General features: G+C 44.3%; 1 protein-coding gene across 4 annotated transcripts in view; it reads left to right on the top strand.

Moving 5' to 3' along the window:
• Positions 1–24,723, top strand: part of dlg4a (discs large MAGUK scaffold protein 4a) — a 180,788-nt gene that overhangs the window by 23,398 nt on the left and 132,667 nt on the right. Inside the window, exon 1 of one of the 4 annotated variants that reach the window (XM_090226668.1) lies at positions 18,061–18,381. The exons of 2 other annotated variants lie outside the window; for them this stretch is intronic. In XM_090226668.1, the coding sequence (XP_090082794.1) occupies positions 18,340–18,381 (42 nt within the window). In that variant the 5' untranslated portion in view covers positions 18,061–18,339. Of the gene's footprint in view, positions 1–18,060; positions 18,382–24,723 lie in introns of those variants that run through there. One more of the 4 variants, XM_090226669.1, reaches the window with a different exon arrangement.

The following is a 24,723-nucleotide window of genomic DNA, read 5'->3' as shown; positions in this document are numbered from 1 at the left end:
ATGTTTCCTCTGTCCTCTTTACTCACTCATTATGTTTCCTCTGTTCTCTTTACTCACTCATTATGTTTCCTCTGTTCTCTTTACTCACTCATTATGTTTCCTCTGTTCTCTTTACTCACTCATTATGTTTCCTCTGTTGTCTTTACTCACTCATTATGTTTCCTCTGTTCTCTTTACTCACTCATTATGTTTCCTCTGTTCTCTTTACTCACTCATTATGTTTCCTCTGTTCTCTTTACTCACTCATTATGTTTCCACTGTTGTCTTTACTCACTCATTATGTTTCCTCTGTTCTCTTTACTCACTCATTATGTTTCACTGTCCTCTTTACTCACTCATTATGTTTCCTCTGTTGTCTTTACTCACTCATTATGTTTCCACTGTTCTCTTTACTCACTCATTATGTTTCACTGTCCTCTTTACTCACTCATGTTTCACTGTCCTCTTTACTCACTCATTATGTTTCCTCTGTTCTCTTTACTCACTCATTATGTTTCCTCTGTCCTCTTTACTCACTCATTATGTTTCCTCTGTTCTCTTTACTCACTCATTATGTTTCCTCTGTTCTCTTTACTCACTCATTATGTTTCCTCTGTTGTCTTTACTCACTCATTATGTATCCACTGTCCTCTTTACTCACTCATTATGTTTTTCCTCTGTTCTCTTTACTCACTCATTATGTATCCTCTGTTCTCTTTACTCACTCATTATGTTTCCTCTGTCCTCTTTACTCACTCATTATGTTTCCACTGTTGTCTTTACTCACTCATTATGTTTCCTCTGTTCTCTTTACTCACTCATTATGTTTCACTGTCCTCTTTACTCACTCATTATGTTTCCTCTGTTGTCTTTACTCACTCATTATGTTTCCACTGTTCTCTTTACTCACTCATTATGTTTCACTGTCCTCTTTACTCACTCATGTTTCACTGTCCTCTTTACTCACTCATTATGTATCCTCTGTTCTCTTTACTCATTCATTATGTTTCACTGTTCTCTTTACTCACTCATTATGTTTCCTCTGTTCTCTTTACTCACTCATTATGTTTCCTCTGTCCTCTTTACTCACTCATTATGTTTCCTCTGTTGTCTTTACTCACTCATTATGTTTCCACTGTTCTCTTTACTCACTCATTATGTTTCACTGTCCTCTTTACTCACTCATGTTTCACTGTCCTCTTTACTCACTCATTATGTATCCTCTGTTCTCTTTACTCACTCATTATGTTTCACTGTTCTCTTTACTCACTCATTATGTTTCCTCTGTTCTCTTTACTCACTCATTATGTTTCCTCTGTTCTCTTTACTCACTCATTTTGTTTCCACTGTTCTCTTTACTCACTCATTATGTGTCACTGTCCTCTTTACTCACTCATGTTTCACTGTCCTCTTTACTCACTCATTATGTTTCCTCTGTTCTCTTTACTCACTCATTATGTTTCCTCTGTCCTCTTTACTCACTCATTATGTTTCCTCTGTTCTCTTTACTCACTCATTATGTTTCCTCTGTTCTCTTTACTCACTCATTATGTTTCCTCTGTTGTCTTTACTCACTCATTATGTATCCACTGTCCTCTTTACTCACTCATTATGTTTCCTCTGTTCTCTTTACTCACTCATTATGTATCCTCTGTTCTCTTTACTCACTCATTATGTTTCCTCTGTCCTCTTTACTCACTCATTATGTTTCCTCTGTTCTCTTTACTCACTCATTATGTTTCCTCTGTTCTCTTTACTCACTCATTATGTTTCCTCTGTTCTCTTTACTCACTCATTATGTTTCCTCTGTTCTCTTTACTCACTCATTATGTTTCCACTGTTCTCTTTACTCACTCATTATGTTTCACTGTCCTCTTTACTCACTCATGTTTCACTGTCCTCTTTACTCACTCATTATGTTTCCTCTGTTCTCTTTACTCACTCATTATGTTTCCTCTGTCCTCTTTACTCACTCATTATGTTTCCTCTGTTGTCTTTACTCACTCATTATGTATCCACTGTCCTCTTTACTCACTCATTATGTTTCCTCTGTTGTCTTTACTCACTCATTATGTTTCCACTGTTCTCTTTACTCACTCATTATGTTTCACTGTCCTCTTTACTCACTTATGTTTCAATGTCCTCTTTACTCACTCATTATGTTTCCTCTGTTCTCTTTACTCACTCATTATGTTTCCTCTGTCCTCTTTACTCACTCATTATGTTACCTCTGTTCTCTTTACTCACTCATTATGTTTCCTCTGTTCTCTTTACTCACTCATTATGTTTTCTCTGTTCTCTTTACTCACTCATTATGTTTCCTCTGTTCTCTTTACTCACTCATTATGTTTCCTCTGTTGTCTTTACTCACTCATTATGTTTCCTCTGTTCTCTTTACTCACTCATTATGTTTCCTCTTTCCTCTTTACTCACTCATTATGTTTCCTCTGTTGTCTTTACTCACTCATTATGTTTCACTGTCCTCTTTACTCACTCATGTTTCACTGTCCTCTTTACTCACTCATTATGTATCCTCTGTTCTCTTTACTCACTCATTATGTTTCACTGTTCTCTTTACTCACTCATTATGTTTCCACTGTTGTCTTTACTCACTCATTATGTTTCCTCTGTTGTCTTTACTCACTCATTATGTTTCACTGTCCTCTTTACTCACTCATTATGTTTCCTCTGTTGTCTTTACTCACTCATTATGTTTCCACTGTTCTCTTTACTCACTCATTATGTTTCACTGTCCTCTTTACTCACTCATGTTTCACTGTCCTCTTTACTCACTCATTGTTTCCTCTGTTCTCTTTACTCACTCATTATGTTTCCTCTGTCCTCTTTACTCACTCATTATGTTTCCTCTGTTCTCTTTACTCACTCATTATGTTTCCTCTGTTCTCTTTACTCACTCATTATGTTTCCTCTGTTGTCTTTACTCACTCATTATGTATCCACTGTCCTCTTTACTCACTCATTATGTTTCCTCTGTTCTCTTTACTCACTCATTATGTATCCTCTGTTCTCTTTACTCACTCATTATGTTTCCTCTGTCCTCTTTACTCACTCATTATGTTTCCTCTGTTCTCTTTACTCACTCATTATGTTTCCTCTGTCCTCTTTACTCACTCATTATGTTTCCTCTGTTGTCTTTACTCACTCATTATGTATCCACTGTCCTCTTTACTCACTCATTATGTTTCCTCTGTTGTCTTTACTCACTCATTATGTTTCCACTGTTCTCTTTACTCACTCATTATGTTTCACTGTCCTCTTTACTCACTCATGTTTCACTGTCCTCTTTACTCACTCATTATGTTTCCTCTGTTCTCTTTACTCACTCATTATGTTTCCTCTGTCCTCTTTACTCACTCATTATGTTTCCTCTGTTCTCTTTACTCACTCATTATGTTTCCTCTGTTCTCTTTACTCACTCATTATGTTTCCACTGTTGTCTTTACTCACTCATTATGTTTCCTCTGTTCTCTTTACTCACTCATTATGTTTCACTGTCCTCTTTACTCACTCATTATGTTTCCTCTGTTGTCTTTACTCACTCATTATGTATCCACTGTTCTCTTTACTCACTCATTATGTTTCACTGTCCTCTTTACTCACTCATGTTTCACTGTCCTCTTTACTCACTCATTATGTTTCCTCTGTTCTCTTTACTCACTCATTATGTTTCCTCTGTCCTCTTTACTCTCTCATTATGTTTCCTCTGTTCTCTTTACTCACTCATTATGTTTCCTCTGTTCTCTTTACTCGCTCATTATGTTTCCTCTGTTGTCTTTACTCACTCATTATGTATCCACTGTCCTATTTACTCACTCATTATGTTTCCTCTGTTCTCTTTACTCACTCATTATGTATCCTCTGTTCTCTTTACTCACTCACTGTTTCCCCGGTCCTCTTTGCACACTATCACTCATGCTATTTATTCCTCCATACTACAACAGATGTTATTTACAGAATAAAACTAAGGCTAAAACATCCGCCCCTGTTTGAATATAATTATGCTGGCTAACAGGAGTTTCTTAAGATGTGCCATGAACAGTGATCGATGAATCCACTATAATAGAGCACAGTCGGTATCCATGGATATCTGTCAACCTTGTTCCAGGATCACACATGTCTCTCAGAGCGAGAAAAAGCTCGGAGCTGGCAGGGGAAGGAAGGCCCTCTTTTGCCAAACATTCTGCGGCAGATGGCAGTCAATTTATAGAAGAGAAGCAAAATTAGTGCCTGGAGAAGCAATTCTCTTTAATGGTATGTGATAAAGTATTAATGGTGCCTGGTGGTAGTGCAGGTGAGGAATTTGACAGCCATGAGACATTGATTAACCTTTAACTCTAATCCTGAAGAACAAAGGTCAGCTAGAAGTGAAGGACTTGCTCTGAGTTACAGTAGGTCACTTCCTACACTGACCCCTAACCCCTACCCCTGTGGATGACTCTCTGTCTCCTCTGCAGGACTAGCTTTCGTACAGTAGGTGGAAGTGAGAAGAGCTCTCTTAAGATTAATGCACTTACTGTAAGTCGCTCTGGATAAGAGTGTCTGCTAAATTAATTTTAAAAAACATTTTAAAAATCTTAATGCAGAAAAGGGGAAGTTAACATTAATTCTGTACACTTTTTTCTGTCCCACTTTATATTGATGACAAAACATACACTACCGATCAAAAGTTTTCCAACACCTACTCATTCAAGGGTTTTTCTTCATTTTTACTATTTTCTACATTGTACAATAATAGTGAAGACATCAAAACTATGAAATAACACATATGGCATCATGTAGGAACCAAAAAAGTGTTCAACAAATCAAAATGTATTTTAGATTTGAGATTCTTCAAAGTAGCCTGTTAGCCTTGGTGACAGCTTCGCACACTCTTGGCATTCCCTCAACCAGCTTCTCCTGAAATGCTTTTCCAACAGTCTTGAAGGAGTTCCCACATATGCTGATCACTTGTTGGCTGCTTTTCCTTCACTCCGTGGTTCGACTCATCCCAAACCATCTCAATTTGGTTGAGGTCAGGGATTGTGGAGGCCAGGTCATCTGATGCAGAACTCCATCAAGGTCAAATAGCCCTTACACAGGCTGGAGGTGTGTTTTGGATCATTGTCCTTTTGAGAAACAAATTATAGTACCACTAAGCCCAAACCAAATGGGACGACGTATCGCTGCAGAATGCGACAGGGTTTTCTAATGATCAATTAGCCTTTTAAAATGATAAACTAGCTAACACAACGTACCATTGGAACACAGGAGTGATGGTTGCTGATAATGGGCCTCTGTACGCCTACAGTATGTAGATATTCTATTAAAAATCAGCAGTTTCCAGTTCTAAAACTTTTGACTGGTAGTTTATATTTAGGTCTATCTAGTTTATTATAGGTCATAATTACTGTAGTGAGTAAAGTATACTTACTATGAAGGTACAGATTCTACAAAGCAGCTGTAATTGCACATTGAGGTTTGTGTGATTCCTCACAGAAATGTATTTTATTCATGCTTTAGATTTGCAAACAAAGCAAATTCATTGTGATTAAAACCACTCACTTTCAAATTATCACTTTTTAATATCACAGTTTGCAATTTCAAATATCTGAAATTATGAAATGTCATACACCAGGCCACCATACACCACCATTGAGCCTGGATACAAGGTTAGAAATTCTGCAAGCCACAATCCACGAACAAGTACTGACATAAGTGTTTTCTAAAACCATGTTATTGTGCAAGGTTTTAAGCATGCTGGTCAGTGTGAGAAGGGGGCTGAATAGTACACCCTCATGATCAGTGTGATATGAGTTAATATGAACCAGATCGTCAGATCGTCTAACCCCCCACGTCTCATCCCTCTTCAAGAGGAAACCCAGTTCTTTCCCCTTCTCTTATCCTGTCTCTCTCTTTCTCTTCTTCCTCTCTTCTCTTGTCACACTCCCTTTGTCTCTCATCCTACTCCTTTATCATATTCCCATACAACCTCTTACACATCTTCTAACCGCCCACTGTCCTCTAACCGCCGACTCTCCTCTAACCGCCCACTCTCCTCTAACCACCCACTGTCCTCTAACCTCCCCCCTCCTCTAACCTCCCACCCTCCTCTAACCTCCCCACTCCTCTAACCTCCCACTCTCCTCTAACCCCCCCCCTCCTCTAACCTCCCACTCTCCTCTAACCTCCCCCTCCTCTAACCTCCCACTCTCATCTAACCTCCCTTCTAACCTCCCACTCTCCTCTAACCTCCCCCTAACCTCCCCCTCCTCTAACCTCCCGCCCTCCTCTAACCTCCCACTCTCCTCTAACCTCCTCTAACCTCCCACTCTCCTCTAACCTCCCACCCTCCTCTAACCTCCCCCTAACCTCCCCCTCCTCTAACCTCCCACCCTCCTCTAACCTCCCATCCTCCTCTAACCTCCCCCCTCCTCTAACCTCCCACTCTCCTCTAACCCCCCCTCCTCTAACCTCCCCCTCCTCTAACCTCCCACCCTCCTCTAACCTCCCACTCTCCTCTAACCTCCCACTCTCCTCTAACCTCCTCTAACCTCCCACTCTCCTCTAACCTCCCCCCTCCTCTAACCTCCCACTCTCCTCTAACCTCCCACTCTCATCTAACCTCCCACTCTCATCTAACCTCCCTTCTAACCTCCCACTCTCCTCTAACCCTCCTCTAACCTCCCCCTAACCTCCCCCTCCTCTAACCTCCCACCCTCCTCTAACCTCCCACTCTCCTCTAACCTCCCACTCTCCTCTAACCTCCTCTAACCTCCCACTCTCATCTAACCTCCCTTCTAACCTCCCCCTCCTCTAACCTTCCACTCTCCTCTAACCTCCCCCTCCTCTAACCTCCCACTCTCCTCTAACCTCCCACTCTCCTCTAACCTCACCCTCCTCTAACCTCCCACCCTCCTCTAACCTCACCCTCCTCTAACCTTCCCCTCCTTTAACCCCCACTCTCCTCTAACCCCCACTCTCCTCTAACCTCCCCCTCCTCTAACCCCCACCCTCCTCTAACCTCCCCCTCCTCTAACCTTCCTCCACCTCTAACCCCCCACTCTCCTCTAACCCCCACTCTCCTCTAACCTCCCACTCTCCTCTAACCTCCCACTCTCCTCTAACCCCCCACTCTCCTCTAACCTCCCACTCTCCTCTAACCTCCCCCCTCCTCACTCTCCTCTAACCTCCCCCTCCTCTAACCTCCCACTCTCCTCTAACCTCCCCCTCCTCTAACCCCCACTCTCCTCTAACCTCCCCCCTCCTCTCACACCCCCTCTTTTCCCATTATGCCTTTTCCCATCCTCCCCTATCCCCTCTCTCCTCTCCACTCCACTCCCTAGGCTTTCCTCATTAGTGTTTCTACAGATGAATTATACATTTGAGTAGATGTAGTCAAAGTCAGCACTTATAGTCTGTGTGCACATTAGTGGCTTTCATGTATGTATGCATGTGTGTGTGTGTGTGTGTGTGTGTGTGTGTGTGTGTGTGTGTGCGCGCGCGCGTGCATGTATGTATGTAAGTACGTAAAAATGACAGACGTCTTCATGCTTTGTAAGTAGGAAAACCTGCAAAATCGGCAGTGTATCAAATACTTGTTCTCCCCACTGTACGTACGTGTGTATGTATGTACGTTTTCTACAATGTAGAAAATAGTAAAACTAAAGAAAAATCCTTGAATGAGTAGGTGTGTCCAAACTTTTGACTGGTACGGTACTGTACTCTACGCACAGATTAATAGGGAAGACATCAAAACTATGAAATAGCACATTTGGAATCATGTAGTACCCCAAAAAGTGTTAAACAAATCAAAATATATTGTAGATTCTTCAAAGTAGCCAAACTTTGCCTTGATGACAGCTTTGCACACTCTTGGCATTCTCTCAACCAGCTTATCCTGGAATGCTTATCCAACAGTCTTGAAGGAGACTGTTGGATAATCCACATATGCTGAGCACTTGTTGGCTGCTTTTCCTTCACTCTGCGGTCCAACTCATCCCAAACCATCTCAATTGGGTTGAGGTCGGGTGATTGTGGAGGCCAGGTCATCTGATCCATCACTCTCCTTGGTCAAATAGCCCTTACACAGCGTGGAGCTTGGGTCATTGTCCTGTTGAAAAACAAATGATAGTCTCACTAAGCGCAAACCAGATGGAATGGCGTATCGTTGCAGAATACTCTGGTAGCCATGCTGATTAAGTGTGCCTTGAATTCTAAATAAATCACAGACAGTGTCACCAGCAAAGCACCCCCACACCATCACACCTCCTCCTCCATGCTTCATGGTGGGAACCACACATGCAGAGATCATCCGTTCACCTACTCTGCATCTCACAAAGACAGGCTGGTTGGAACCAAAAATATCAAATGTGGACTCATCAGACCAAAGGACAGATTTCCACCGGTCTAATGTCCATTGCTCATGTTTCTTGGCCCAAGCAAGTCTCTTCTTCTTATTGGTGTCCTTTAGTAGTTGTTTCTTTGCAGCCATTCAACAATGAAGGTCTGATTCCCACAGTCTCCTCTGAACAGTTGATGTTGAGATGTGTCTGTTACTTGAACTCTGTGAAGCGTTTAGTTGGGCTGCAATCTGAGGCTGGTAACTCTAATGAACTTATCCTCAGCAGCAGAGGTAACTCTGGGTCTTTCTTTCCTGTGGCAGTCGTCATGAGAGACAGTTTCATCATAGCACTTGATGATTTTTGCGAGTGAACTTGAAGAAACTTTCAAAGTTCTTGAAATGTTCCGCATTGACTGACCTTCATGTCTTAAAGTAAGGATGGACTGTAATTTCTCTTTGCTTATTTAAGCTCTTCTTGCCATAATATGGACTTGTGTCTTTTACCAACTAGGGCTATCTTCTGTATACCACCCCTATCTTGTCACAATTCCACAAATTAACTTTTAACAAGGCACACCTGTTAATTGAAATGCATTCCAGGTGACTACCTCATGAAGCTGGTTGAGAGAATGCCAAGAGTGTGCAAAGCTGTCATCAAGGCAAAGGGTGGCTACTTTTAAGAATCTCAAATATAACATATATTTTGGTTTGTTTAACACTTTTTTGGTTCCTACATGATTCCATGTGTGTTATTTCATAGTTTTGATGTCTTCACTATTATTCTACAATGTAGAAAATAGTAACAATAAAGAAAAACCCTTGAATGAGTAGGTGATCTAAAACTTTTGACCGATAGTGTATACAGTATGCATGTCTGGGGCGGCAGGTAGCCTAGTGGTTAGAGCTTTGGGCCAGTAACCAAAAGGTTTCTAGATTGAATCCCTGAGCCGACAAGGTAAAAATCAGTTGTTCTCCCCCTGAACAAGGCAGTTAACCCACTGTTCCCCGGTAGTCCGTCATTGTAAAGAAGAATTTGTTTGTATGTGGCTGGTTGGCTGCTTTGCTTTAGCTCCAGTGTGAACATCTTTCCACCAGCTGCCAGCTTCAGCCTCCATGTTTGTAGAACTGAACCACTTGACGCTGTGCTGCCAGCTCTACCTGGTATCTTTAAGAACGAACATTAATATTATTAGTGACAATCTGAAGCTGTACAGTGTGTGTGTCAGGGAGGATGGGGGTTGAGAAGCTGGTGACTGCTGCTGCCTAGTCTGTAGGATGGAGTTCAGTGGTCATATCTGAGGCCCCCTCACCACTCACACACAATCAAACAAACCCAGCCACTTCATTATTCATTCAGCTGGTGCTGCTGCACACAACTCTGCTCAGCTTAACTTGTCTGACAAGACTGTGTGTCTCCTGAGTGTGCGTGTGTGTGTTCACAGTGTGTACCGGTGTGTGTTTAAGCCATGTGTATGTGTATATTCCAGTGTGTTTCTGCTATAGTGAGGTAAGTATCTCTATTTGCAATATGTATGGTGTGTTGAAAATGTGCAGCTTGTGAGTCCATGTGGGTATATATAGTATGTGAACTCATAATGAAACTCAAGTATGCATTTGAAAAGTGAATTTTCAGTGATAGTAAAATGTAAGCAAGTTCAATTCTATCCTAGTGTGTATGCGCCACTGTGTTGAACTGCTAAGGCAGATAGCTCATATTTGATTTCCAGTCCAGGACACAGGCCAGGACATAGGCCAGGACATAGGCCAGGGTACACAAGCCAGGACACAGGCCAGGACACAGGCCAGGACACAGGCCAGGACACAGGCCAGGACACAGGCCAGGGTACACAAGCCAGGACACAGGCCAGGGTACACAAGCCAGGACACAGGCCAGGACACAGGCCAGGACACAAGCCAGGACACAGGCCAGGACACAGGCCAGGACACAGGCCAAGACACAGGCCAGGACATAGGCCAGGACATAGGCCAGGACATAGGCCAGGGTACACAAGCCAGGACACAGGCCAGGACACAGGCCCGGGTACACAAGCCAGGACACAGGCCAGGGTACACAAGCCAGGACATAGGCCAGGGTACACAAGCCAGGACACAGGCCAGGACACAGGCCAGGACACAGGCCAGGACACAGGCCAGGACACAGGCCAGGACACAGGCCCGGGTACACAGGCCAGGACACAGGCCAGGACACAGGACCGGGTACACAAGCCAGGACACAGGCCCGGGTACACAAGCCAGGACACAGGCCAGGACACAGGCCAGGACACAGGCCAGGACACAGGCCAGGACACAGGCCCAGGTACACAAGCCAGGACACATGCCAGGACACAGGCCCGGGTACACAAACCAGGACACAGGCCAGGACACAGGCCAGGACACATGCCAGGACACAGGCCAGGACACAGGCCAGGACACAGGCCAGGACACAGGCCAGGGTACACAAGCCAGGACACAGGCCAGGACACATGCCAGGACACAGGCCAGGACACAGGCCCGGGTACACAAGCCAGGACACAGGCCCGGGTACACAAGCCAGGACACAGGCCAGGACACAGGCCAGGACACAGGCCAGGACACAGGCCCGGGTACACAAACCAGGACACAGGCCAGGACACAGGCCAGGACACATGCCAGGACACAGGCCAGGACACAGGCCAGGACACAGGCCAGGACACATGCCAGGACACATGCCAGGACACAGGTCAGGACACAGGCCAGGACACAGGCCAGGGTACACAAGCCAGGACACAGGCCAGGACACATGCCAGGACACAGGCCAGGACACAGGCTAGGACACAGGCCAGGACACAGGCCCGGGTACACAAGCCAGGACACAGGCCAGGACACATGCCGGACACAGGCCAGGACACAGGCCAGGACACAGGCCCGGGTACACAAACCAGGACACAGGCCAGGACACAGGCCAGGACACAGGCCCGGGTACACAAACCAGGACACAGGCCCGGGTACACAAACCAGGACACAGGCCCGGGTACACAAACCAGGACACAGGCCAGGACACAAGCAAGGACACAAGCAAGGACACAGGCTCTGTCCTCTGTCCCTCCACCAGCTGTGTGTGTGTGTTCAGCCACAGGGCCAGAGGAGCAGAGGCACTGATCCTGTCACAGTGCTCCCAGGGTGCTGTTATCTATTGTCTTACTACTGTCTAATTCACTACTTCTATTCCTCCCACCTTCACTCTCTCCTCAAGCCTGATTCCATTCTCTTCATCTCCTCCTCTCAACCTCAGTCTCTCTTTCAGAGATCTATTGAATGTGTTTATATTCGTCCTCATGAAAGGTCTTAGAACAAGTCATAATTTGACATTATAACCTGCGTGGCTCGAGCCCCGAATGCTAATTGGCTGACAGCCGTGGTAAATCAGACCGTATACCACGGGTATGACAAAACTTATTTTTACTTCTCTAATTATGTTGGTAACCAGTTTATAATAGCAATAAGACACCTCAAGGGTTTGTGGTATATGGCCAATATACCACGGCTCAGGGCTGTATCCAGGCACTCCGCGTTGCGTCATACTTAAAAACAGCCCTTAACTGTGGTATATTGGCCATATACCACACCTCCTCTGGCCTTTTTGCTTAATTATACCATATATTTTCTTTGCAGTGAGGCTTAGTAGAATGAACACTATCTCTCACAGACTGCAACTCGCACGTCACAACCCACTTCACCACACTCAACCCTACATCTATACAAAGCCCCACACCCACACACTCAGACACCCCTCACACTGTGCCCTGAATCCACACACTCCAACCTATTCAAACACAAAGCCACACACCTACAGATGTACACACTACACGCATTGTACAGTCAGAAAAATACACCCACCCACACACAAACCACTAACAACCAAGCACACTGACTCAAATGGGAGAGAGTCAGAAACAGTGTCAACCTTTGTCCCAATCCTAATTGAATTCTAGATGTCCACACACAGACCCTGTTTCATGGCTCTAGTCTTCATCTACTTGTTTGATGCTGTCTGTGTCACCTCCTGCCTGGGAATGCTCCCTACTACAGATGACAGGTTGGATCGGCTGGGGACTAAGTCCCTTCACATTGGGTTAGAAGGCTCATGCTGCAACATGACCCATCCCTAGTGTATTCACTGCTGAATGCCTATCTGGTAACACTGCTGAATGCCTGTCTGGTAACACTGCTGAATGTCTGGCTGGTAACACTGCTGAATGTCTGGCTGGTAACACTGCTGAATGTCTGGCTGGTAACACTGCTGAATGCCTGTCTGGTAACACTGCTGAATGCCTGTCTGGTAACACTGCTGAATGCCTGTCTGGTAACACTTCTGAATGCCTGTCTGGCAACACTGCTGAATGCCTGTCTGGCAACACTGTCTGGCTGGTAACACTGCTGAATGTCTGGCTGGTAACACTGCTGAATGTCTGGCTGGTAACACTGCTGAATGTCTGGCTGGTAACACTGCTGAATGTCTGGCTGGTAACACTGCTGAATGTCTGGCTGGTAACACTGCTGAATGTCTGGCTGCTAACACTGCTGAATGCCTGTCTGATAACACTGCTGAATGCCTGGCTGGTAACACTGCTGAATGCCTGTCTGGTAACACTGCTGAATGCCTGTCTGGTAACACTGCTGAATGTCTGGCTGGTAACACTGCTGAATGTCTGGCTGGTAACACTGCTGAATGTCTGGCTGGTAACACTGCTGAATGTCTGGCTGGTAACACTGCTGAATGCCTGTCTGGCAACACTGTCTGGCTGGTAACACTGCTGAATGCCTGTCTGGTAACACTGCTGAATGTCTGGCTGGTAACACTGCTGAATGCCTGTCTGGTAACACTGCTGAATGCCTGTCTGGTAACACTGCTGAATGTCTGGCTGTGGCTGGCTGGCTGGCTGACTGACTGGATGGCTAGGGACATCTCAGAAAAGAAAAGACTGGTATGAAATAATGTCCTTTGGTGTCAAGGAAGACGGTGGGATCCATACAAGACATTCCTTTGATCCCACACTGTATAAAGATGGCCATGTCGTCTCCTATAGGAGTGTCAGAGGTATTATTAGCCTTGCGAATGCATCAGATACTATGACAGTGCTCTTATCATACTCTTCAACATAGAGTAGGCTGACACCTTGTGGCATGATGTATAAGTGCAAGAAAATGGGAATTTAGCCCAGGGACACTATTTCTACTGCTTCATTACTCATTTTACGTCATTAAATTCATTATATTCCTGTACAATAGCCTAGATCCTAATTCGCGTAGCGTCTGTCGTTTTTCAACCATTATGCGTTCTCGTCATGGGATGAGACCACTAAAAAATAAGGAATCAGTAGAGAGAATGACAATGAATATGACTCCTGCATTAGCCTAGTAGTTTGTGAAAAATGACTGTTTTCCCTGCTCTGTTAATCTGAAATTCTGGTCGGGAAAAATGGGTCGGCTTAACCTGCTGCATTCCAAAAAAAAGGCTCCTCTGAATGCCTAAGTCTTTGATGTCGATGACGTGCTCTCTAGTGTTAATGGCGTAAACTGCTACCTCAATATCTGTCACAGGCAGGACTGAATAGAGAGAAAACATGACAGATCAATTAACTGATTATATGAAGGCACAAACATGCTCGCACGCACGCACACACGCACACACGCACACACACACACACGCACACACACACACAGGTTTGTTTGTCTCGGACTCTGTATCTTCATGTTCTTCTTATGGGTGATGTCAGTTGCTTAGCAACCAAGCTATCAGGGCCCGTTTGTTGCCATGACAACATGGCGGGGGTATCATAGAGAGAAGAGATATGAAAGGCGAGGGAAGAAAAAATGAGAGAGGGGCTGAGAGACCAAGAGAGCGAAAGAGGAGGGGGTAGAGAGAGAGTGATGAGAGAGTGAGGGAAAGTGAGCACGAGCACAGAGTGAGACATGTTGTTGCTGAGTGTTGATGATATGAAACCTGGAGTGTGCAGGTAGGAGGGTGACATCGGCGTAGGCGGTAGCAGAGAATAGGAAATGAACACTTAACACGTTACATGGTAACGTAGTATTCACGCGTTGTGTATAATGTAGATGTTCTGTGTTATACAACATTTGTTGAGTACTGTTTTAAAGAAAATGACTATATGGCTGTTAGATTGCTTTAATCATGGATACAGAACGTTCTAGTTCAAATACCCTCTATCTAATACAATTGGGCTCTCAGTCCAACCTCAGCTGCTGTCAAAATATATGCAGCAACCCAGTTCAATGGGGCCTAGTCCAGTGGGGTCAGGGCTGTTTTCCCTCTGTTTACCTGCTGTTTCACACCCCTCTGAACCAGTAGTGGTGTGTGGGTAAAATCACTGGGGAAACCAGTAAAAAAGCCATATTACAACCTGTGTTGTGATAATTGCGTTGTTTGCTCGATAACCTGTTAATGAATGTGCCTTGCGGCCGTGATATATATAGGGCCTAAAGACAGAGACAATAAGAAGACACAGTGGCAGAATAAGTTCAACCACACCTTTGTTTTATCACTAAACCGGATAGCAACATCTGTCCAGTGAAGTCCACAAAGCATATTGCATGTCACAGACAGTTACACGACCTACAGCATGGTCAAGCAAGGTAATGTTTCTGGACTTTTCGGCTCACTAAACAACTATTGATATAGAACCACAGAGAGATACTGCAAGTCACAAAGAAAACAGGAGCTGCCTCCACTATTCCAGCATCATTTCAACTTTAACATCATCAAATCACCTCTGCTTAGTCTAATACAGCGACAACTAAAAGATACCAAACACAATTTAGTCCAATCAACGTAAGCTAAATATGATGTGGCCGTCCATGATTGTGATTTCTCTGTGTGTGTGTGTGTGTGTGTGTGTGCGCGCGCGCGCGCGTTTGTGCAAATATGTTGACTCACCCTACTTGTAGAGAAACACCAACGCCATCCTCCTCTCTTTCATGTGAACAAACCGGTCTACTGTATCACCCTGTCATACAGTACACACTTTTAGTTTTTGGTGTCCTAGGCTACCTGGCTAAAATGCTTGCTCACTAGCCTAACTTCCATTCATGGGCAACGTTAGCTAGTTAACATTAGCCTTCTACATCTAGCTACATATTGAACTTCCATCCTCTCAGGCTCGGGGCACAACAATGTGTGAATTAATGGTTGGATTAAAATTGCCATTGTAGCCAAATCCCTGTCTCCATCCATGGATCATTTAGAAATGGCCAACTTTAGCTAGCTATCTAGCTAGCCACCGGAGAACAACACAACGAGATGCAGCAATTTAAGTTGTTCCTGTCAATGACATGTGCTCTCAATGCGATTTGATAGGAGTGACGGATAGGGCTTCCCTGTTCACTTGGTCGGATGCCTTCACCAGTGAGATACATTCAGTCTCTTGCAAATTGAAGGAACATTTTGAAACAGAGACAAAAGATAAATAATTGTATATGTTTTAAAAAAAAAGAAGCCTTGGGAGAAGCCTGGCTTCCCTTGGCCTCCATGAATACATGCCACTGCTCTGAACAGACTGAAAATAACACAATATTATGTAGCTGTGGTATGAATGTAGTTGGCTCTGGGCTAGCACACAGACCTTTACCCTGTTTACACCTGGTATTTGTGTTACATGCTCTGTGGCCACATCCACTCACATGAATCCACCTGGGCAGGTGTGGATGGATGCTATAACCCAGATAGGGCTGGGCTCAGGCAAATCAACCTCCTGAGGTGAATGTGTTTTGGTTGTTCTGTGGCTATAGGTTGTTTTGAAATTGAACCAGCCAGTGGGTCATTTGAATTGCAGATGAGTTGGCCAAATACTACTACTGTTTCTTAGGTAGCTCCACATCATGTTGATTATAATGTGTACTCCAAGTGCTGCCAGAACACAGTTGGATATTAGAAGCAACTTTAATTGACCATGCACAGGGATTGTCTGAAATGACAAATATTTTGGTTGAATTCAATGCTAGTCCAAATTTGAACATAGATTTTGCTTAAAGCTGCAATGATATCACAGTCCAATACCATGTTCCTCCACTGACCTGAGTCATATAGGAGGAATCCAAATGAGGGGGAAGGTATGTGAGAGAGAGGGACAGAGAGAGAAAGGGAGGGAGGGAGGGGTGGGTGGAGGGATGAGGGAGGAAGGGAGGGAGGGAGAGAGAGAGGGAGGAGGAATGAGAGAGAGAGAGAGAGAGAGAGAGAGGAACAGAGGTAGGGAGAGGAGTGGAGGGAATGAGGGGCTATGAACAGTACTGTATGTTTGAAGGGAAGAGCAGAAAATACATGCAAAAAGCGTAGGTGAGGTCTACACTCACTCTCTCTTCCTCTCTCCTTCTCTCTTCCTCTCTCCTTCTCTCTTCCTCTCTCCTTCTCTCTCTGTTTCACTCTCTCTTCCTCTCTCCTTCTCTCTTCCTCTCTCCTTCTCGCTCTGTTTCACTCTCTCTTCCTCTCTCCTTCTCTCTCTGTTTCACTCTCTCTTCCTCTCTCCTTCTCTCTTCCTCTCACCTTCTCTCTCTGTTTCACTCTCTCTTCCTCTCTCCTTCTCTCTTCCTCTCACCTTCTCTCTCTGTTTCACTCTCTCTTCCTCTCTCCTTCTCTCTTCCTCTCTCCTTCTCTCTCTGTTTCACTCTCTCTTCCTCTCTCCTTCTCTCTCTGTTTCACTCTCTCTTCCTCTCTCATTCTCTCTCTGTTTCACTCTCTCTTCCTCTCTCCTTCTCTCTTCCTCACACCTTCTCTCTCTGTTTCACTCTCTCTTCCTCTCTCCTTCTCTCTCTGTTTCACTCTCTCTTCCTCTCTCCTTCTCTCTCTGTTTCACTCTCTCTTCCTCTCTCATTCTCTCTCTGTTTCACTCTCTCTTCCTCTCTCCTTCTCTCTCTGTTTCACTCTCTCTTCCTCTCTCCTTCTCTCTCTGTTTCACTCTCTCTTCCTCTCTCCTTCTCTCTTCCTCACACCTTCTCTCTCTGTTTCACTCTCTCTTCCTCTCTCATTCTCTCTCTGTTTCACTCTCTCTTCCTTTCTCCTTCTCTCTTCCTCGCACCTTCTCTCTCTGTTTCACTCTCTCTTCCTCTCTCCTTCTCTCTTCCTCTCTCCTTCTCTCTCTGTTTCACTCTCTCTTCCTCTCTCCTTCTCTCTTCCTCACACCTTCTCTCTCTGTTTCACTCTCTTCCTCTCTCCTTCTCTCTCTGTTTCACTCTCTCTTCCTCTCTCCTTCTCTCTTCCTCACACCTTCTCTCTCTGTTTCACTCTCTCTTCCTCTCTCATTCTCTCTCTGTTTCACTCTCTCTTCCTTTCTCCTTCTCTCTTCCTCGCACCTTCTCTCTCTGTTTCACTCTCTCTTCCTCTCTCCTTCTCTCTTCCTCTCTCCTTCTCTCTCTGTTTCACTCTCTCTTCCTCTCTCCTTCTCTCTCTGTTTCACTCTCTCTTCCTCTCTCCTTCTCTCTTCCTCACACCTTCTCTCTCTGTTTCACTCTCTCTTCCTCTCTCATTCTCTCTCTGTTTCACTCTCTCTTCCTCTCTCCTTCTCTCTTCCTCACACCTTCTCTCTCTGTTTCACTCTCTCTTCCTCTCTCATTCTCTCTCTGTTTCACTCTCTCTTCCTCTCTCCTTCTCTCTTGCTCTCTCCTTCTTTCTCTTCCTCCCTCTCTCCATCGCTCTCAATCCCTCTCTCTCTCCCCTCCCTCTCTCACTGGCTGTGACGAACATATTTTGTGAGTCACGGCTGGATCAGTCAACCAGCTCTCTCTGTTCAGACCCTAGACTTAACACTGAGACGTAGCCAACACCAACTCTGGCTTCCAGGAAAAACTCTCTCTCCTCATCTGCTACGATAACCCCCTTCCCCCTCCCTCTTTTCCCCTCCCCGTCTCTCTTTTTTATTCCCCCAACCCATTCACAGTCTCCCATCGCTCTCTCTCTTTCTATTCCTCCGTCCCTCCTTTCCTCCTTTACTACTGGCGTCTGAGAGGCTGTTTTTCTGTGTGTCTTGCTCATGAAGGGCCGCAACAAGCTCCCTTCGCTCTGCTCGTGTGTGGTAGGTACATTTACCTCTGTGTCTTTCGGGATTACCCCTCATCCGTCTCTCCGTCTATGTCTGGCATGTCGGTCAAAGTGTTGTTGATGAGTGGTAGTAGCTGTGGGAACGGTGGTCAATCTGTCTGCCTGGTTGTATGTCGGTCTGTCTGTAGGTCTGTCTGCCTGGTCACCTATAGCTTAGCACCAATAGGAGCTGGAGGTAAAAGCTCTGTTTTTGTCATATGTTGTGCATGCTGTGTTTGGGTGTGTTCCTTAGATTTATAGTTATGCAGTTATGTACGTATGTGTCTGTGTATGGGAGGGTGGGTTGAATCAGCGTGTGAACGTGGCCTGGCATATGTGGTGTGTGTGTCAGGGTAAGTGCGTATAGAGAGTGGTTCAAGTGGACTTGTTGAAGACAGGAGTACATGCCTCCTCTGGTTTTGTGTTAGATTATATTTATTTGGGTGCGTTTGGAAGGTTGTTTCTCTGTACAGTGTGTGTATGTATAGTGTTTGTACATACAGTATGTGTGTAAATGCACAAATGGGAACATGAGAGCATTGATTAGTTACTGGTAGCTCAGGTCTCCCCCAGGCTTAGTTACTGAGTGGACATGAACGGGGCCTGAGCTGTCTGGCCATGATTGTGTGTGTGTGCGCGTGTGCGTGTGTGACAGTCTCACTGTGTTTGTTGTGTCTCAGGGTGGTGTGTGACAGTCTCACTGTGTTTGTTGTGTCTCAGGGTGGTGTGTGACAGTCTCACTGTGTTTGTTGTGTCTCAGGATGGTGTGTGATAGTCTCACTGTGTTTGTTGTGTCTCAGGGTGGTGTGTGACAGTCTCACTGTGTGTGTTGTGTCTCAGGGTGGTGTGTGACCGACTCACTGTGTGTGCTGCGTCTCAGGGTGGTGTGTGATAGTCTCACTGTGTTTGTTGTGTCTCAGGGTGGTGTGTGATAGTCTCACAGTGTGTGCTGTGTCTCAGGGTGGTGTGTGATAGTCTCACTGTGTTTGTTGTGTCTCAGGGTGGTGTGTGACAGTCTCACTGTGTGTGCTGCGTCTCAGGGTGGTGTGTGATAGTCTCACTGTGTGTGCTGCGTCTCAGGGTGGTGTGTGATAGTCTCACTGTGTTTGTTGTGTCTCAGGGTGGTGTGTGACAGTCTCACTGTGTTTGTTGTGTCTCAGGGTGGTGTGTGATAGTCTCACTGTGTGTGCTGCGTCTCAGGGTGGTGTGTAACAGTCTCACTGTGTTTGTTGTGTCTCAGGGTGGTGTGTAACAGTCTCATTGTGTTTGTTGTGTCTCAGGGTGGTGTGTGACAGTCTCATTGTGTTTGTTGTGTCTCAGGGTGGTGTGTGATAGTCTCACTGTGTTTGTTGTGTCTCAGGGTGGTGTGTGACAGTCTCATTGTGTTTGTTGTGTCTCAGGGTGGTGTGTGATAGTCTCACTGTGTGTGCTGCGTCTCAGGGTGGTGTGTGACAGTCTCACTGTGTTTGTTGTGTCTCAGGGTGGTGTGTGATAGTCTCACTGTGTTTGTTGTGTCTCAGGGTGGTGTGTAACAGTCTCACTGTGTTTGTTGTGTCTCAGGGTGGTGTGTAACAGTCTCATTGTGTTTGTTGTGTCTCAGGGTGGTGTGTAACAGTCTCACTGTGTTTGTTGTGTCTCAGGGTGGTGTGTAACAGTCTCACTGTGTTTGTTGTGTCTCAGGGTGGTGTGTAACAGTCTCATTGTGTTTGTTGTGTCTCAGGGTGGTGTGTAACAGTCTCACTGTGTTTGTTGTGTCTCAGGGTGGTGTGTGACAGTCTCACTGTGTTTGTTTTGTCTCAGGGTGGTGTGTGACAGTCTCACTGTGTTTGTTGTGTCTCAGGGTGGTGTGTGACAGTCTCACTGTGTTTGTTGTGTCTCAGGGTGGTGTGTGACAGTCTCACTGTGTTTGTTGTGTCTCAGGATGGTGTGTGACAGTCTCACTGTGTTTGTTGTGTCTCAGGGTGGTGTGTAACAGTCTCATTGTGTTTGTTGTGTCTCAGGGTGGTGTGTGACAGTCTCACTGTGTTTGTTGTGTCTCAGGGTGGTGTGTGACAGTCTCACTGTGTTTGTTGTGTCTCAGGGTGGTGTGTGACAGTCTCACTGTGTTTGTTGTGTCTCAGGGTGGTGTGTAACAGTCTCATTGTGTTTGTTGTGTCTCAGGGTGGTGTGTGACAGTCTCACTGTGTTTGTTGTGTCTCAGGGTGGTGTGTAACAGTCTCATTGTGTTTGTTGTGTCTCAGGGTGGTGTGTGACAGTCTCATTGTGTTTGTTGCGTCTCAGGGTGGTGTGTAACAGTCTCATTGTGTTTGTTGCGTCTCAGGGTGGTGTGTGATAGTCTCATTGTGTTTGTTGCGTCTCAGGGTGGTGTGTGACAGTCTCATTGTGTTTGTTGCGTCTCAGGGTGGTGTGTAACAGTCTCATTGTGTTTGTTGCGTCTCAGGGTGGTGTGTGATAGTCTCATTGTGTTTGTTGCGTCTCAGGGTGGTGTGTAACAGTCTCATTGTGTTTGTTGTGTCTCAGGGTGGTGTGTGACAGTCTCACTGTGTTTGTTGTGTCTCAGGGTGGTGTGTGACAGTCTCACTGTGTTTGTTGTGTCTCAGGGTGGTGTGTGATAGTCTCACAGTGTGTGTTGTGTCTCAGGGTGGTGAAACAAGGTGAAATGTATGTCAGGTCATTGTTAAATAAATTATTCAAGGTGGATGTAATTCACATACAGAAGAACCTACATTTTACATGGAAATACAGGAAGAACATCTGTTTTCAAAAAGGGTGAAGTATATACGACCCCTGTCTTAAGTGACCAACCTTCTTGTTTACTGTACCTTTAAAGAGGCAACATGTCTCTGGCTTTCCCACTGTTTGGCAGAATTCCTGCAGATATGCTGTGATCTTTTCCTGTAATGTTAGTGTTTACCAATCAATTGATTAGAGACCCCCACATATTGTTCCAGCCCACCACTATAGCACACCTGATTCAGCTAGTCAAATGACCAAGTCTTTGATTAAGAGTGAATCAGGTGTATTTGTTGAGCTGGAACAAAAATGTTCAGTCCTGTGGGTCCCTGACAAGGTTTTTCCTTTTCATGTTGTCCAACACTGCTGCTGTAGGCCTTCAACAGGTACAGATGTAGGCTCTTAATTTGATCACTTCTTTGTTGCTGAGAATTTTCCTGCACTGCAAGAAATGCAGACAAGCGTTTTGATTTACATAAATTCACTGAAAACTCTAGATTTGGTATTTTATGAGGATCCCCATTTGCTGTTGTGAAAGCAACAGCTACTCTTCCTGGGGTCCACACAGAACATGAAACATAACATAATACAGAACTACATACATTTAAAGGTGTTGTGATAAAAACCTTTAAATGACACACATACTTTGTTTAATTTCCATGTTAAGTCAGTAGTAAAAATATAAAAGAGTAGAGGGCCAAGAGAGCTGCCCTGCTGTGCACTACACAGTTTAACATTACAGAAGTTTCCATTAAAGAAATTCCTCTGTGTTCTATTAGATAGATATTTCTGAATCCACTATATGGCAGAGGTTGAAAAGCCCTAACACATATGTTTTCTCTACAGCAGGTTATGGTCAATAATATCAAAGGCTGCATTGAAATCAAACAGTACAGCTCCCACAATCTTCTAATTACCAATTTATTTCAACCGATCATCAGTCATTTGTGTCAGTGCAGTAAATAAAATCAAGTCAAATTGCATTTCTCACATGCGCTGAATACAACTGGTGTAGACTTTACTGTGAAATGCTTGTTTATCAGCCCTTCCCAACAATGCAGAGTTTAAAAATAATCATAAAATAGTAACACGAGGAATACAGTAAAATACACAAGAATGGAGCTATATACAGGGAGTACCAGATCAATGTGGAGCTATATACAGGGAGTACCAGTACCAGATCAATGTGGAGCTACATACAGGGAGTGCCAGATCAATGTGGAGCTATATACAGGGAGTACCAGATCAATGTGGAGCTATATACAGGGAGTATCAGTACCAGATCAATGTGGAGCTATATACAGGGAGTACCAGTACCAGATCAATGTGGAGCTATATACAGGGAGTACCAGTACCAGATCAATGTGGAGCTATATACAGGGAGTACCAGTACCAGATCAATGTGGAGCTATATACAGGGAGTACCAGTACCAGATCAATGTGGAGCTATATACAGGGAGTACCAGTACCAGATCAATGTGGAGCTATATACAGGGAGTACCAGTACCAGATCAATGTGGAGCTATATACAGGGAGTGCCAGTACCAGATCAATGTGGAGCTATATACAGAGAGTACCAGTACCAGATCAATGTGGAGCTATATACAGGGAGTACCAGTACCAGATATATGTGGAGCTACATACAGGGAGTGCCAGATCAATGTGAAGCTATATACAGGGAGTACCAGATCAATGTGGAGCTATATACAGGGAGTATCAGCACCAGATCAATGTGGAGCTATATACAGGGAGTACCAGTACCAGATCAATGTGGAGCTATATACAGGGAGTACCAGTACCAGATCAATGTGGAGCTATATACAGGGAGTACCAGTACCAGATCAATGTGGAGCTATATACAGGGAGTACCAGTACCAGATCAATGTGGAGCTATATACAGGGAGTACCAGTGCCAGATCAATGTGGAGCTATATACAGAGAGTACCAGTACCAGATCAATGTGGAGCTATATACAGGGAGTACCAGTACCAGATCAATGTGGAGCTATATACAGGGAGTACCAGTACCAGATCAATGTGCAGCTATATACAGGGAGTACCAGTACCAGATCAATGTGGAGCTATATACAGGGAGTACCAGTACCAGATCAATGTGCAGAGGTACGAGGTACTTGAGGTAGATATTTACACAAAGGCAAGGTGAAGTTGCTAAGCATCAGGATTTATAATAATAAGAGTAAAATAAAGACCAGAGCAGCAGAATACCGTTCTTTATAAGCATGCTGAAAGTCTGTTGTTCATTTGTTTACAGAGAAGTAGCATTATATCTGGTCATTATTATTTCTTCTTAAGTTTGCTAAGAGTTGGTAGCAAGCTGATTGGTCGGTTGTTAGAACCATTAAAGGGTTCTTGGGTAGCGGAATGACTTTAGCTTCCCTCCAGGTCTGAGGACAAACATTTTTCTCCAGACTAAAAATATGACAAAACGGAGTGGCAATATAGTCAGCTGCCATCCTCAGCAGCTTTCCATCTAAGCTGTCATTATCTGGAGGTTTCTCATTATTGATGGGCAACAATAATTGTTCCACTTCACCCAAACGTACTTTACAAAATTACAATGCTTTTCTTTCATTATTAGGTATTTTATGAATGAATATGATGGCTCACAGTCTGTTGTTGGCATTTCATGCCTAAGTTTGCCTACTATGCCAATTAAATAGTCATTAAAGTAATTGGCAACATCAATGATAAATCAATGATAAATGATAACATCAATATAACATCAATGATAAATGATCCATCTGATTCAGTGAAAGATAGAGTGGAATTAGCCCCTTCGGCCTATAATTTCATTTAAACTATTCCAAAGCTTTTTGTCCATCATTTTTTCCAACATAATTTATTTTTATTCAGTTTAGTCACTTAAGTTCTCAATTTACAGTAGGTTTGCCAATCAGATGTGTAGCCAGACTTATAAACCAGTACGTTTTCCTCATCCCTCTCAACCATAAAATGTTTCAATTCTTAATCAATCCACGGGGCTTTAACAGTTCTAGCAGTCAGTTTCTTAATAGGTGCATGGTCTGGATGCTCCTCATTACACACATCAGACCAGAACATATTTTTTGTGACTTCAACATAGGAATCCGTACAAAAGGTTTTGTATGATCTATTATTCTCTATTTTAGGACCAGCCTTTGGAACTTTGGCTTTCCTAGATATGGCCACTATATTCTGATCAGTACATCCAATGGATATAACTTTAGAGCAAAGTTCTGCAGCATGGGTAAAAATATGATCAATACACGTGGATGATTTACTGTAGATCCTGTACTGTTTCAAAACACCCTGGTAGGTTGATTAATAACCTGAGCCAGATAACAGGCACTGGTTACAGTGAGCAGCTTCCTCATAAGCGGATAGTTTGATGAAAACCAGTAAATATATATATATATATATTCAGGTCACCCCAAAATAGACCTCTATGTTAACATCACACGCATTATCAAGCATTGCAAACATACACTACATGACCAAAAGTATGTGGACACCTGCTCGTCAAATATCTAATTCCAAAATCATGGGCAATTATTATGGAGTTGGTCCCCCCTTCGCTGCGAAAACAGCCTACACTCTTCTGGGAA

This window comes from Oncorhynchus mykiss, chromosome 29 (genome assembly GCF_057628025.1).
Source record: "Oncorhynchus mykiss isolate SJ-2025 chromosome 29, ASM5762802v1, whole genome shotgun sequence".
NCBI lineage: Eukaryota > Metazoa > Chordata > Actinopteri > Salmoniformes > Salmonidae > Oncorhynchus > Oncorhynchus mykiss.
Note: the sequence above shows the minus strand (reverse complement) of the source record. Positions and strands in the feature narration are given on the sequence as shown.